This window comes from Oncorhynchus kisutch, linkage group LG26 (genome assembly GCF_002021735.2).
Source record: "Oncorhynchus kisutch isolate 150728-3 linkage group LG26, Okis_V2, whole genome shotgun sequence".
NCBI classification, from domain to species: Eukaryota; Metazoa; Chordata; class Actinopteri; order Salmoniformes; family Salmonidae; genus Oncorhynchus; species Oncorhynchus kisutch.
Genome location: NC_034199.2, coordinates 14,324,012 through 14,338,756, shown reverse-complemented (window position 1 = coordinate 14,338,756; position 14,745 = coordinate 14,324,012). Strand labels below are relative to the sequence as shown.

The window sequence follows — 14,745 nt, the reverse complement described above, 5'->3', positions numbered from 1 at the left end:
CTCCCAACTAGCTATGCTGGTTTGTGATGACTGACATGATTGTACAGATGCACTAGCTCATTACAAAAGACTGTCAGGTATGTGTATCTTCACAAAATCCATTAGCATAGATAAAGGAAGCAGCAGCTGTTCCTAACTGCATAACGAGTAAAAGGGTCAAAACAAGCGTAGCTGTACATTACCTCACTCTTCTCCACCACCAGCCAGGCGACTTGTAATCCCTCCAGGCCTTTAAAGGGAATCTCCCGGGTGAGCATCTCCCACAGAACCTGACACAGGGAGAGACGTCGTGGTCAGTCAATGAGCATAACGCATCTAGCCCACAGACTGCATAGTCCGCTCAGGGTCTTCCACTGAACTGAGACACAATACAGACTTCACATATCAGATACCATATTAGGAGAACGGAAACCTTGCATGATATGAAATGGAGTGCTTGTTTAAAAATGCTAATTGATACACATGACTCATTTTATTATACACATCATTTATAAGACGAGTAAATATCATTGTTCACTATGTAAGTAAACCCCCGTGTAAGTGAAAGCCAGGTGATTGTGATAGAACAGAGTGTTGACCCAGACGCTTTCCTGGCCTGAACCCAGGTCCGGCTCTGTTTGTACACTGACTGTTTATGACACTCAGGAGTCAAGCCCTTGGCTGGCTGGGTGACACAGAACGCGCCTCATATGCTCTGTCACTCCACACTTCACACCTTCTCCGTCACCACGCAGGAATGTAGCCAAGCAGTCATATACACAGGCTGGCAGATACAGTGCCTTCAGAAAGTATTCTGGGGAGTGATGAGCTCTACAGCAGAGTCTCACAACTCAATCGCTGGTTGAAAACTGTTTTCTGTCCCTCCCAAAATATAGAATTTGTAGATAATTGGCCCTCTTTCTGGGACTCACCCAAAAACAGGACCAAGCCTGGCCTGTTGAGGAGTGACGGAGTCCATCCTAGCTGGAGGTGTGCTCTCATCTTATCTATGAACATAGACAGGGCTCTAACTCCCCTAGCTCCACAATGAAATAGGGTGCCGGCCAGGGAGCAGGCTGTTAGCCAGCCTGCCTACTTAGTGGAGTCTGCGACTAGCACAGTCAGTGTAGTCAGCTCAGCTATCCCCATTGAGACCATGTCTGTGCCTCGACCTAGGTTGGGCAAAACCTTAGCAATCTCACTAGAATAAAGACCTCATCCATTCCTGCCATTATTGAAAGAGATCGTGATACCTCACAAAATAGGGCTACTTAATGTTAGATCCCTCACTTCAAAGGCAGTTATAGTCAATGAACGAATCACTGATCATAATCTTGATGTGATTGGCCTGACTGAAACTGATGAATTTACTGTGAGGCCTCACCTCCTGGTTACACTAGTGACCATACTAGTGACCATATCCCCGTGCATCCCGCAAAGGCAGAGGTGTTGCTAACATTTACGATAGCAAATTTCAATTTACAAACAAAAAACAAAGTTTTCGTCTTTTGAGCTTCTTGTCATGAAATCTATGCAGCCTACCCAATCACTTTTTATAGCTACTGTTTACAGGCCTCCTGGGCCATATACAGCGTTCCTCACTGAGTTCCCTGAATTCCTATCGGACCTTGTAGTCATAGCAGATAATATTCAAAGTTTTGGTGACTTTAATATTCACATGGAAAAGTCCACAGACCCACTCCAAAAGGCTTTCGGAGCCATCATCGACTCAGTGGGTTTTGTCCAACATGTCTCTGGACCTACTCACTGCCAGTCATACTCTGGACCTAGTTTTGTCCCATGGAATAAATGTTGTGCATCTTAATGTTTTTCCTCATAACCCTGGACGATCAGACCACCATTTTATTACGTTTGCAATCGCAACAAATAATCTGCTCAGACGCCAACCAAGGAGCATCAAAAGTCGTGCTATAAATTCTCAGACAACCCAAAGATTCCTTGATGCCCTTCCAGACTCCCTCTGCCTACCCAAGGACGTCAGAGGACAACAATCACCTAACTGAGGACCTCAATTTAACCTTGCGCAATACCCTAGATGCAGTTGCACCCCTAAAAACTAAAAACATTTGTCATAAGAAACTAGCTCCCTGGTATACAGAAAACACCCGAGCTCTGAAGCAAGCTTCCAGAAAATTGGAACGGAAATGGCGCCATACCAAACCGGAAGTCTTCCGACTAGCTGGAAAGACAGTATCGAAGAGCCCTCACTGCTGCTCAATCATCCTATTTTTCCAACTTAATTGAGGAAAATAAGAACAATCCGAAATGTATTTTTGATACTGTCGCAAAGCTAACTAAAAAGCAGCATTCCCCAAGAGAGGGTGGCTTTCACCTCAGCAGTAATAAATTCATGAACTTCTTTGAGGAAAAGATCACGATCATTAGAAGGCAAATTACGGACTACTCTTTAAATCTGCGTATTCCTCCAACGCTCTGTTGTCCTGAGTCTGCACAACTCTGCCAGGACCTAGGATCAAGGGAGACACTCAAGTGTTTTAGTACTTTATCTCTTGACACAATGATCAAAATAATCATGGCCTCTAAATCTTCAAGCTGCATACTGGACCCTATTCCAACTAAACAACTGAAAGAGCTGCTTCCTGTTCTTGGCCCTCCTATGTTGATCATAATAAATGGCTCTCTATCCACCGGATGTGTACCAAACTCACTAAAAGTGGCAGTAATAAAGCCTCTCTTGAAAAAGCCAAACCTGGACCCAGAAAATATAAAAAACTATCGGCCTATATCGAATCTTCCATTCCTCTCTAAAATATTTTTAAAATCTGTTGCGCAGCAACTCACTGCCTTCCTGAAGACAAACAATGTATACGAAATGCTTCAGTCTGGTTTTAGACCCCATCATAGCACTGAGACTGCACTTGTGAAGGTGGTAAATTACCTTTTAATGACGTCAGACCGAGGCTCTGCATCTGTCCTCATGCTCCTAGACCTTAGTGCTGCTTTTGATACCATCGATCACCACATTCTTTTGGAGAGATTGGAAACCCAAATTGGTCTACACGGACAAGTTCTGGCTTGGTTTAGATCTTAACTGTCGGAAAGATATCAATTTCTCTCTGTGATTGGTTTCTCCTCTGGCAAATCAACTGTAAATTTCGGGGTTCCCCAAGGTTCTGTTTTAGGACCACTATTGTTTTTCCTAGCCACCGTGCTTCTACACCGGCATTGCTTGCTGTTTGGGGTTTTAGGCTGGGTTTCTGTACAGCACTTTGATATATCAGAATTTTTGAAATTAATAAAAAATGTAAAGCTGAAATATCTTGAGCCACTAAGTATTCAACCCCTTTGTTGTGTGGCAAGCCTAAATAAGCTCAGGGGTAAAAATGTGCTTAACAAATCTTATAATAAGTTCATGGACTCATTCCATGTTTAATAAAAGGGTTTAACATGATTTTGTAATGACTACGTCATCTCTGTACCCCACACATACATCTATCTGTAAGGTCACTTAATCGAGTAGTGAATTTCAAGCACAGATTCCACCACTAAGACCAGGGAGTGTTTTCAATGCCTCACAAAGAAAGGCACCTATATGAGACGCTGAATATCCCTTTGAGCATGGTGAAATTATTCATTAGGCTTTGGATGGTGTATCAGTACACCCAGTCACTACAAAGTTACAGGCGTCCTTCCTAACTCAGTTGCCGGAGAGGAATGACACTGTTCATGGATTGCACTATGAGGCCAGTGGTGATATTAAGACAGTTACAGAATCTAATGGTTGTGATATGAGAAAACTGAGGATGGATCAACAACATCGTAGTTACTCCACAATACTGACCTAAATGACAGAGTGAAAAGAAGGAAGCCTGTACAGAATAAAAAATATTCCAAAACATGCATCGTGTTTGCAACAATCCCCTTAATAAATAAATAAACATTGGGCCTGAACACTAAGTGTTATGTTTGGGGTAAATCCAATACAACAATAGTCATTTACAACATGAGCAATGTCTACAATATACCACTTTCCATATTCTCAAGCATAGTGGTGCCCGCGTCATGTTATGGGTATGCTTGTCATCGGCAAGGACTACTGAGTTTTGTTGTGATAGAAATACACGGAATACAGCTAAAAGAACAGGCAAAATCCTAGAGGAAAATCTGGTTCAGTCTGCTTTCTACCAGACACTGGGACACGAATTCACCTTTCAGCAAAATCTAAACTGGAGTTGCTTACCAAGATGACATTGATTGGTCTTGAGCGGCCTAGTTACAGTTTTGACCTAAATCGGCAAGACTTGAAAATGGCTGTCTAGCAATGATCCACAATCAACTTGACAGAACCTGAAGAATTTTCTAAAGAATAATGGGCAAATATTGTCCCATCCAGGTGTGCAAATCTCATAAGATACTTACCCCAAAAGACTCAGCTCAGCTGTAATCGCCGCCAAATGTGCTTCTACAAAGCATTGACTCAGAGGTGTGAAATAGATATTTCTGTATTTCACGTGCCAACATTTCTAAAAACATGCCGGCACTTTGTCATTATGTGGTATTGTGTGTAGATGGGTGAGAAAATAATTGAGTCAAGGGATATGAATACTTTCTGTACACACACGCGCGCACAGCCATGCGCAGTAGCACACACACAAACACACACCAACACCCACACACACACTAACATATACCAAGGCTTCATACTCTCTCTCTACTCAGGGGTGACAGATTACATTTTCTGATGATGACAAGAATGAGGCAGAAAACATATGGAATCGCTGTTAGTACTTCTACAAAGGTCAATAATGCCACTCACGTCTACTTTTCAAGTGGATGTAATGCAGGCATGAAAATGTCATCTCTGAAAAGTCTGTTCTTTCAAGTGCTAGGTACTGTTTGATTGACAGTTTACTCTCTCGACCATGAAGTTGCAACAGTGACATTAGAGCTATTTCTTTCCCAAGCTGGTTCAGTCCCTAAATCTCCTCTGATGGTTTCTGTAGTTAAATTACAGTATACTACTGTAAATAAAATTCCACCTATAAGTTGATACATATGGACTTCACATGCAGATTATCTTGCAGCATCAGTTTGAGAATAAAAATAGCCCAGTCTAAGTAACTATGGACTCTCGAGTGGTGTAGCCGTCTAAGGCACTGCATCTCGGTGCAAGAGGTGACACTAGTCCCTGGTTTGAATCCAGGGTGTATCACATCTTGCCATGATTGGGAGTCCCATTGGGCGGCACACAATTGGCCCAGCGTCATCCGGGTTTGGCCGGGGTAGGCCGTCATCGTAAATAAGAATTTGTTCTTACTTGCTTGACTTGCTTAGTTAAATAAAGGTTACACAACTATTGTACTGACTATCCAACAGCTGATCTGTGGTCAGTGTGTGTCCTATGTGTTGGTCACTTACCACACCGTAGGAGTAGGTGTCACAGGTCTCAGACACGGGTAGGCTCTGGATGATTTCTGGGGCCATCCAGGGGAACGTGCCTACCAGGGACATGTGTGTGGTGTGGGAGTGGAACCGGGATGCCCCAAAATCACAGATCTACACAGGGGGGGAAACAGGTGGTCCTGGGATTTAGCAAGGGTTGGGGATTAAACCGTTTTGGGTGAAGCCAGTATGCAAATGTCAGATCACTTGCATGTGCAAACAAATGTACCTTAAGAACGTTGTCTGCCGTCACAACCACTGCAATAGAAAACAGGAGAATGTGTATTTTTAGTTTTCTTCTAATTCAGCGTATGTAATATTTGCCTCTGGCTAAAGACATAATCAGTTTGACCAGATATCTTTTGTACAGACTGAAACAGACACAGAGATCATGCAGATGGATCTGAAACCTTACCATTCCTGGACTTCAGATCCCTGTGGATAACCTTGACCGGGGCCTCTGAGTGTAAATAGTGCATGCCTAATGGAGAAATAAAGCACATTTCATCTGACTGAGGTCAATGTGCAACCAGCAGAGGTAAACAAGGCTGTGTTCGTCTGTGCTCTCCTCCATGCCTCCCTCTCAATGCTAATTTATTATGCAAACTAAGGACATAGATTAATCACATTTAGGCCTACATGTTTTGACTTCACTTGTTCTCAGTGAGACCCGAATTCTATAACAAATATGCCTAGAATAACAATGAGTTGGAACAGACCATAAGCGGACAAATCTGAATTATATTCTATTGTTAAGTTGGTAATGAGCTAAAACAAATGTGGAATCTCAGCGGGTGGTTTAGTTAAGTCAAATGGCTAAGCAAAAATTCCTAAACAACATGTAGCATTGCCTGGTTTAAAGTAGATCCTACAATGAATCGTGACTGTACCTTTGGCAATCTCCATGGCCCAAGTCATAACCTGTCCCAGGTCCATCTCCTCACTCTCTGCACTGGACAGATAGTCATACAGGGACCCTCCACCAGCATATTCTGTGGGAAACACATACAGTCCTAAGACTCCCAAATCTACACTTACATTGCACTGCACCCTTAGAGAAAAGGGTTCCAAAAGGGTTCTTCAGGTGTCCCCATAGGAGAACCCTGTTTGGTTCCAGGTAGAACCATGTTGGGTTACATGTAGAACCCTCTGTAGAAAGGGTGGAACCCGAAAGAGTTCTACCTGAAACCAAAAAGGGTTCTACCTCCAACCAAAAAGGGTTCTTCAAAGGCTTATCCTATGGGGACAGCCAAAGAATCCTTCAAGGTTCTAGGTAGCACCTTTTTTTCTAAGAGTGTGCAATATCAAATATATATGCATCATTTCAACCGTATCTCGTTCAGAAATCATGAGTTAATAAAAATATGTGAGACAATATGTCCTCTATTTGTGAATAGAGCGTTTGGTTTTATACAGTAGTTTAGAGAGCAGTTGAAATCCGGTTTACAGTCCTGTCCTCTGTTCTGTCATTGACCTGTCAGAAGAGATGAGCTCATTCATCACAATGCATTGTGGAAACGCTACTGCCTCAGCTTAGCACCCTGTGTGTCTCTGTTCCTCTGTTTCCTTCACCACATACTCTTTAACATTCAACTGCGGCGGGCTAAATCAGGGTCACACAGAGTGATTCTTGGTCTTAAACAAATCTACTTTGAAACAAAAGTATACACCTCACACACATGGCTATGGGCTTAAAAACAAGAAGACGCCTGTACCATGTCAGAGATAGACTTAAAGCGTATTCCATTTTGAGTTTGCATCCCAATATTACAATTTACATACATCACAGAAGACTAAAATATAACAAAAAGCATCCAGCTTTTAAAAATAAATAATGTTGATTAATTATGAAATTCAAATTTTAAAAAAAGACTAAAATCCCGGTCACACTTTGGACATTGGACTGCCGGAAAGGGGTACTACTCTATCAACCTCACTCACACTCACGGTTCAAACACCTGAGGCCTACGCTCTTGTGCACAGTTCTCCTGTCATTGTGATTCCAGCTGTAACTCGCCATATCCAAATGAAGCCAAGGTGTACGGCCACACAAAGTCCCCATATACCGTAAATGATTACAGACAGGTACATGGCACTGTTAAGAACATCCCTGTAAAACAATGTTGATATAATGTTCAAGAAGGATCAGGCCAATCGTATTACTGAAATGCAATAGTTTCCCCAGACCAGTAGTGACACACGAACAATAGAAGCATTATGTGGACTTGAATGCTTTGCTACTCAATGCAACACCTCCTTCTAAAAAAGAAAAAGAAAGCCTGCCAATAAACATTGTTAAATCACTGAGACACTTCAGTATCGGGGAGACAGAGAGACAGACACACGGCGTTCCAGTCGCTCCATGAACTATAAAGTGGCCTGGCAAAGACAGATGGCTGAAACTGATATTATCTGATACCAGCTAGACTGGTGGGAGTCGGATGTTCGCGCGACCAAAACGTCTGCGTCACCTCATAAAATAGTGCAAACAAGAATCAACCTTGAGGGAAGGAACCAGGCCTATACTTGTCATTAATAATATTAATTGCCCTGACCATGTTATGCCCTATTATAAATCCAGGAAAGATGTCGGTTATTGAACTAGTCATTTACAGTGTGTGTTTTAGAAGCGAACACCAGGGCTTCCTACGGATTTTTTCCCTTCTAAATGGTAATGACCGATGAAGGCTGTAACTACAAAAACCAGTTCTGTGAAAGTGGTTAATTGTAATGGTATTGCATGATTAGGTCCGCCTACTGGAAAACAAATACTGGGCCATCTCAATATAATATCTCTTAGATAGGCTCACTTTTTATCATGTGGCTCTGTACTTTGTACTTTTTTTTTACAAGACTGGCAAATTCCATAGATAATGCATCTCCCTGAACTGCTTTCATCATACACCGTTTTTCTATCAGTCACAGTTTAGCCTCTCAAAGTGAGTATTGAAGCATGAGTTAACTGAAAGGAATGATATAACCTGCTATGACATTAAACATTTAGCTTTTCTCTAGTAAATTTAGGTAGTTATTGACAAACTCTCTGCCACGTGGGTCAGCAGAGACAAATGTCTTCACCTGATAGATATTTAAGCAATAAGGCCCAAGGGGGTGTGGTATATGGCCAATATACCAAGGCTAAGGGCTGTTGATAGGCACGACGCAAAGCACGACCCCCTTATTGCTATTACAAACTGGTTACCAACATAATTAGAGCAGGAAAAACAAATGTTTTGTCATACCCGTGGTATACGGTCTGATATACCAAGACCTTCAGCCAATCAGAATTCAGGGCTCAAGCCACCCAGTTTATAATGTTTGTTAGATTGCTGAGACAACAGTCCCTGATATATGAGCAGACAGGGGACATTTATAACAGAGCTGATGAATGTGGATATGGCATGGTCAGAATGGTCTTTAACATTTTTTCCTTTATCTCTTGCTAATTAGATTCTGCTTTGATAAATATAGACAGCAGCTCCTTGACAACCAGCCAACCCCTTCTCTCGCACTCACATAACACTGGCCGGAGGAGGGAAATGTCAAGTCTGAGAACTCTGTGAAAGATTTCAACATTACTGCCTTGTAACCGACTATAACAGTACAGGGCTAATATAAGACTGTATTTTAAGACATAAACAGAGGGAAGCAAGTAGAAACATCAAAGGAGCATCTTTTTCCATCTAGCAACGTCTCCTGATTGCAAAGATATGAGGGTATTTTCCAATTCCTCAATCCATGAAGTAGCACCCAACATTTATGCAATGGGATTTAGGTTTTTCCTAACTGGGACAGGACGTTTCCATACAACAGCCTTCCATGATCTATGAAAGTAGAGCAGGAGCCGGCAGAGTAAGCGTGTGAGTGTGGGTGGGTAGAATGGGAAGGAATTACATGTCATAGTTAAATGTCATTTGTCTAAATCATTCTAAAAGCACTTCCAAAATGACCTGATTGCTTAGGTCACTGTTAAGCCAGAACGTGAGAGGAGATCACAAGCAAAAGGACAAAGACTTAAGCTTGCCCAAACAAGGAGTTATAGGGAACAAAGATAGAATCAAGTCTGAAGCATACCAGAAAGTACCATAAAATGAGTGTAGAGCATGCTTAAAACCCCCTAAGGAAGAGATTAGGGAGGAAATGGAGTAGGTAAACTCCAAGTAGTAAAAGAAGGTAGAAAATTCAAGTCAATAGTGAATAAATATCTAGAGTAAGCAGTAAGCAGTAAGCAGTAAGCAGTGAGCAGTAAGCAGTGAGCAGTAAGCAGTGAGCAGTAAGCAGTGAGCAGTAAGCAGTGAGCAGTAAGCAGTGAGCAGTAAGCAGTGAGCAGTGAGCAGTGAGCAGTGAGCAGTGAGCAGTAAGCAGTGAGCAGTAAGCAGTGAGCAGTGAGCAGTGATCAGCGAGCAGTGAGCAGTGAGCAGTGAGCACTGTCCTATTCCTATCAACAGCAGTGTTATTCACCACTCACTGGCTGAGAGAAGTTCATAGCTAACATCCTAATCATGGGAGTGTTCAGTCTGCCAATGACTGCCATGTGATAACATATTCTGAGCATGAGAAGGGAGAGGACTGTCACATGGCATGAACTTCAGAAACATTCAACATGAACAAAAAGCCAGCAGCATGTTATCTTACTGAACCCTAAAGTCATCTACCAATACTGTTAATATAGACCACAGCACCATTCAGTTCTAAGCAAACAAAATAGCTGTGAAACAAGCATGAACAGATGGTGATTCCTGGTTTCCCATTAACGCGACGGATGTAAACGTGGTCTGAAGCTGCTGTGGAGATAATAGCTGTGGTTACTATTGGATGACAAACTAACCCGATAAGGGTTGCATGGACTTACCGGTGACGATTCCATAGTTGGGTGCTTCAAGGATCGCCCCATAGAACTGAATGATGTTGCGATGGCTGAGCACACTGAGGATTTCAGCCTGAACAAAAAAAAGACGGAAAGCAAAAGATAGACGGCATAACGGCGTGGCAAATGTTGTTGCAAAACGGGACTGTGTTGCGTTTTCCGTTCAAAATGATTTGGCTTGGCCTTGCATTGTGTTAAGCCGCTGAAGATCAATGGCTATCAGTGAACTCTTACTTAAAGTAAAGGCTCAAAGTTATGCACACCCCGCCATAGGCCTGGAGATCAAATAGAATATGCATGAATAGGTATATCAGATGTGTTTTTTGTCTTAAGACAATGAGGCCATCACTTACACAAAATCTCCAGACTAAGAAACACTTGCTTTAATTGGTCTTAATATGATCTCTCATTTGGCAATAATCTTTCTTTAAAGCATACAGTATGTGCCAATTCTGTGCACAAGGCGAGGAGGAGCATAATGACTATGACTGATGGTTCCCAAACGTCACCACAACCCACTAAACGGGAGCAATTACAATGATTGCTACACCGACAATTAAAAAGTATATGAAAAGCCTCGGCAATTACGACTCCTACCTCATTTTCGATCTTGAGTAGCTTTTTCACCGCCACCTCTTTGTCCTGAGAGATCCACCTGGCTCGGTACACGCTCCCGAAGCTGCCGCCGCCGCAGTTCTCGTAGAAGTGGATGTCATCAAACCTGATTTGCACGAAGGAGGCGCTGAGAGACGACATCTCATAATGACACTCGGACCCAACTCGACGTCTGTCTGTCTGGAGGACCACAGGGAAGGAGACAGTGGAGGAGGAAGAAGAAGAGGCACAGTTCACTAAAACGCTTTTTCTTTTAGAACCAACGCTCAAATCTGTCTCAGGTTTGTTCCCCCCCCCAAAAAAGACCCCTCTGATTCCTCAAGTAAAAGTCCTGCGCCGGTGGCACACTAAAAGAACAGCTGTACACTAGAGCACACCATTAGAGAGTGTGTGACTGGATGTGCTGCTAACAGTACCCCAGGGAGGCCTCTGTACCATTGGCTATGCCCACCCGGAGTGGCACCGTGATATCTCAGCCAGTGATTTACGGGACATTCAACGTGCCTGCCTGCCCCAGACCTACGTCACACAGTCACCACTACCAGTAAGCACTGAATGAGTGGCCCAGGATCCTCCGTCAGCTTGAATAAGGACTACGGCATCCCTGGCATGCATTCTCCACTCTGCTGTGATCACTTTGCACAAAATACACCCCGGCCAAAGCCACAGACTATTCCAGAACAGTCTAGTGTGGTCTGGACATGTAAGGCGAGTGAGTTAGACACAGCAGAGCTCATAAAGGGATCGCACCCTCTAGTCTCCCATGAAACACTGCAAACCTGGAACGACACACTATCACTCCACGCTTGTTTTAAAAAATCACACTCAAAGAAGGTGCTACACACCTCTAATTCTATATTCAAAGAACACTGACTGTGTTTTCCTAATGCATATCAATTGCAATGTTTAGGGAGAGGGAACACCAAAGCATCAAACGTGTGCCCACAGACAATGAGCACATTTTGTTTGCACATAACCTAAATGCATCCTGTAAAGAAACAATCCCTACATTACAGGAAATTGTAGCTCGGCTGTTGTTCATAAGTTACCCATTTACTGCTCAGCAATTATGGCTTTTAAGAGGCTCTTACTTGGACCTGAATCAGGATTGCTATCCAACCCGAGCAGAAAATGCCTCCATTGTCACAGAGGGGAGTCAATGCTCTCTGCTAATTTATGGCTATTCCTGCTATACTTAGCCTCACACCAATCTTCCCAGTGCATGAGCAGCTCTGACATTTGCTGTGGCCACTCAAGACGCCAGGGTTGCTGGATGTTATTGGAGCACACACACTCTACTTTAGGGCTCGTTTCTGCCTGTCCTCACTGGAACGTAAACACTCTGCTGCAGACATTGAAATAATGGACCAATACCCACGTGGAAATAAACTCTGCGGATAGTACATTTTGGGGGGAAATAATCAAATGTATCGAGTTACCTCATCTGCTTTACCCATCTATATCATCCCTGTGTTGGATGTCATTACTGTAAATATTGATATAGGTTTAACTCAGCTACATCAGCAAACACTGTAAGTGTCCCATCAGGAAGTCCTAACTTCAGCTCCAGGGAAGCTGCAGTGTTTAAACTCTACCATCTTGATTACGTACGTAATAAAAATGACTCCTGGGATGTGCAGTCAATAATTCAGCCAGGGCAAAATGGCACTAAGGATGAAACAAAACTTGATCAGCTGAAGTTCGGGACAGTGATACTACACTGAATAGGCTACCGTGTATCAAGTACATTGTATTGTGGACAAAATGTTGGAGGGTTAAGATTGTCATCTTCACTCCCCTCAAATTCTCCACCACCCTAAGATAATAAATTTGATTCAAGAAAAATGTAATACGCAATTTGTGGCATAAACCGCTATAATTACTAATATTACTAGCTCATGCTAGTATAGATACTGGTGCACCCAAGAGGACCGAACTGGTTACAACTACTGTGCTCTGTTTGGAGAGATCACCATATCAAGGGAAACAGTGGGTGAGCTACTGTATGGGAAGGGACCATTGCTCATTGGTGTTTATGCTGCTGCACGCACCACACCCAAAATACGTATAAGCTACCCACTGAGCAAAAACTGGTTGAAACGTTGTTTCCACGTCAGTTCAAGAAGAAAATGTCACGTGAGGATGTTGAAACAACGTGGAACATTTATTGGATTTGCAAAAAGTAATCGACGTCAGGGAATTGTAACTTTTTTTCAGTGACATTGGCGACATGTTAGATTGATTTCGTGTTGAATTCACGTCAGTTGACGACTCAACCAAAGGTAAATCAAAACTAGTCGTTGAAATGACGTCTGTGGCCAGTACGTAGTGCAAGGCTGGGATTCATTCCAACCTGCCACAGCAATGTTTACGCAGTGTCTTTACAATATTCATCCTGTCCCCACACACCTCTAATTCTGAAAGCTAAAGCAAACCTGCGAGGGGAGTCGCCCTGGTAGTAGTTTTTTATACAGTACCCAAGACCAGTCTGAGTTAATTTGACCATGGGAAAAAAAGACCTAAGGAAATGTAGGTTATTTAAACTCAGCCTAAAAAGAAATGTCCCTTTTTCAGGACCCTGTCTTTCAAAGATAATTTGTAAAAATCCAAATAACTTCACAGATCTTCATTGTAAAGGGTTTAAACACTGTTTCCCATGCATGTTCAATGAACCATAAACACTTAATGAACATGCACATGTGGAACGGTCGTTAAGACACTAACAGCTTACAGATGTAGGCAATTAAGGTCACAGTTATGAAAACGTAGGACACTAAAGAGGCCTTTCTACTGACTCTGAAAAACACCAAAAGAAAGATGCACAGGGTCCCTGCTCATCTGCGTGAACGTGCCTTAGGCATGCTGCAAGGAGGCATGAGGACTGCAGATGTGGCCAGGGCAATAAATTGCAATGTCCGTACTGTGAGACGCCTAAGACAGTGCTACAGGGAGACAGGATGGACAGCTGATCGTCCTTGCAGTGGCAGACCACGTGTAACAACACCTGCACAGGATCGGTACATCCGAACATCACCCCTGCGGGACAGGTACAGGATGGCAACAACAACTGCCCGAGTTACACCAGGAATGCACAATTCCTCCATCAGTGCTCAGACTGTCCGCAATAGGCTGAGAGAGGCTGGACTGAGGGCTTGTAGGCCTGTTGTAAAGCAGATCCTCACCAGATATCACTGGCAACAACGTTGCCTATGGGCACAAACCCACCGTCGCTGGACCAGACAGGACTGGCAAAAAGTGCTCTTCACTGACGAGTTGTGGTTTTGTCTCACCAGGGGTGATTGTTGGATTTGTGTTTATAGTCGAAGGAATGAGCGTTACACCGAGGCCTGTACTCTGGAGTGGGCTAGATTTGGAGGTGGAGGGTCAGTCATGGTCTGGGGCGGTGTGTCATAGCATCACCGGACTGAGCTTGTTGTCATTGCAGGCAATCTCAACACTGCGTTACAGACATCCTCCTCCCTCATGTGGTACCGTTCCTGCAGGCTCATCCTGACATGACCCTCCAGCATGACAATGCCACCAGCCATACTGCTCGTTCTGTGCATGATTTCCTGCAAGATATGAATGTCAGTGTTCTGCCATGGCCAACGAAGAGCCCGGATCTCAATCCCATTGAGCACATCTGGGACCTGTTGGATCGGAGGGTGAGGACTAGGGCCATTCCCCCAATAAATATTTGGGAACTTGCAAGTGCCTTGGTGGAAGAGTGGGGTAACATGTCACAGCAAGAACTGGAAAATCTGGTGCAGTCCATGAGGAAGAGATGCACTGTGGTACTTAATGCAGCTGGTAGCCACACCAGATACTGACTGATACAGATTCATTTTGACCCCCCTTTG

At 43.3% G+C, this 14,745-nt stretch overlaps 1 protein-coding gene across 6 annotated transcripts in view; it reads right to left on the bottom strand.

Annotated features, from left to right (window-relative positions):
• LOC109871317 (mitogen-activated protein kinase kinase kinase 20) overlaps window positions 1-14,745 on the bottom strand; it is a 46,449-nt gene that overhangs the window by 25,722 nt on the left and 5,982 nt on the right. For 5 of the 6 annotated variants that reach the window (XM_020462153.2, XM_020462154.2, XM_020462151.2 and 2 more), the window contains exons 2-8: window positions 10,868-11,065; window positions 10,256-10,343; window positions 6,294-6,395; window positions 5,819-5,884; window positions 5,633-5,661; window positions 5,380-5,517; window positions 183-269 (exon numbers count right to left, since the gene is read on the bottom strand). In XM_020462153.2, coding sequence (XP_020317742.1) covers window positions 183-269; window positions 5,380-5,517; window positions 5,633-5,661; window positions 5,819-5,884; window positions 6,294-6,395; window positions 10,256-10,343; window positions 10,868-11,026 — 669 coding nt within the window. In that variant the 5' untranslated portion in view covers window positions 11,027-11,065. Of the gene's footprint in view, window positions 1-182; window positions 270-5,379; window positions 5,518-5,632; window positions 5,662-5,818; window positions 5,885-6,293; window positions 6,396-10,255; window positions 10,344-10,867; window positions 11,341-14,745 lie in introns of those variants that run through there. The other variant, XM_031805630.1, reaches the window with a different exon arrangement.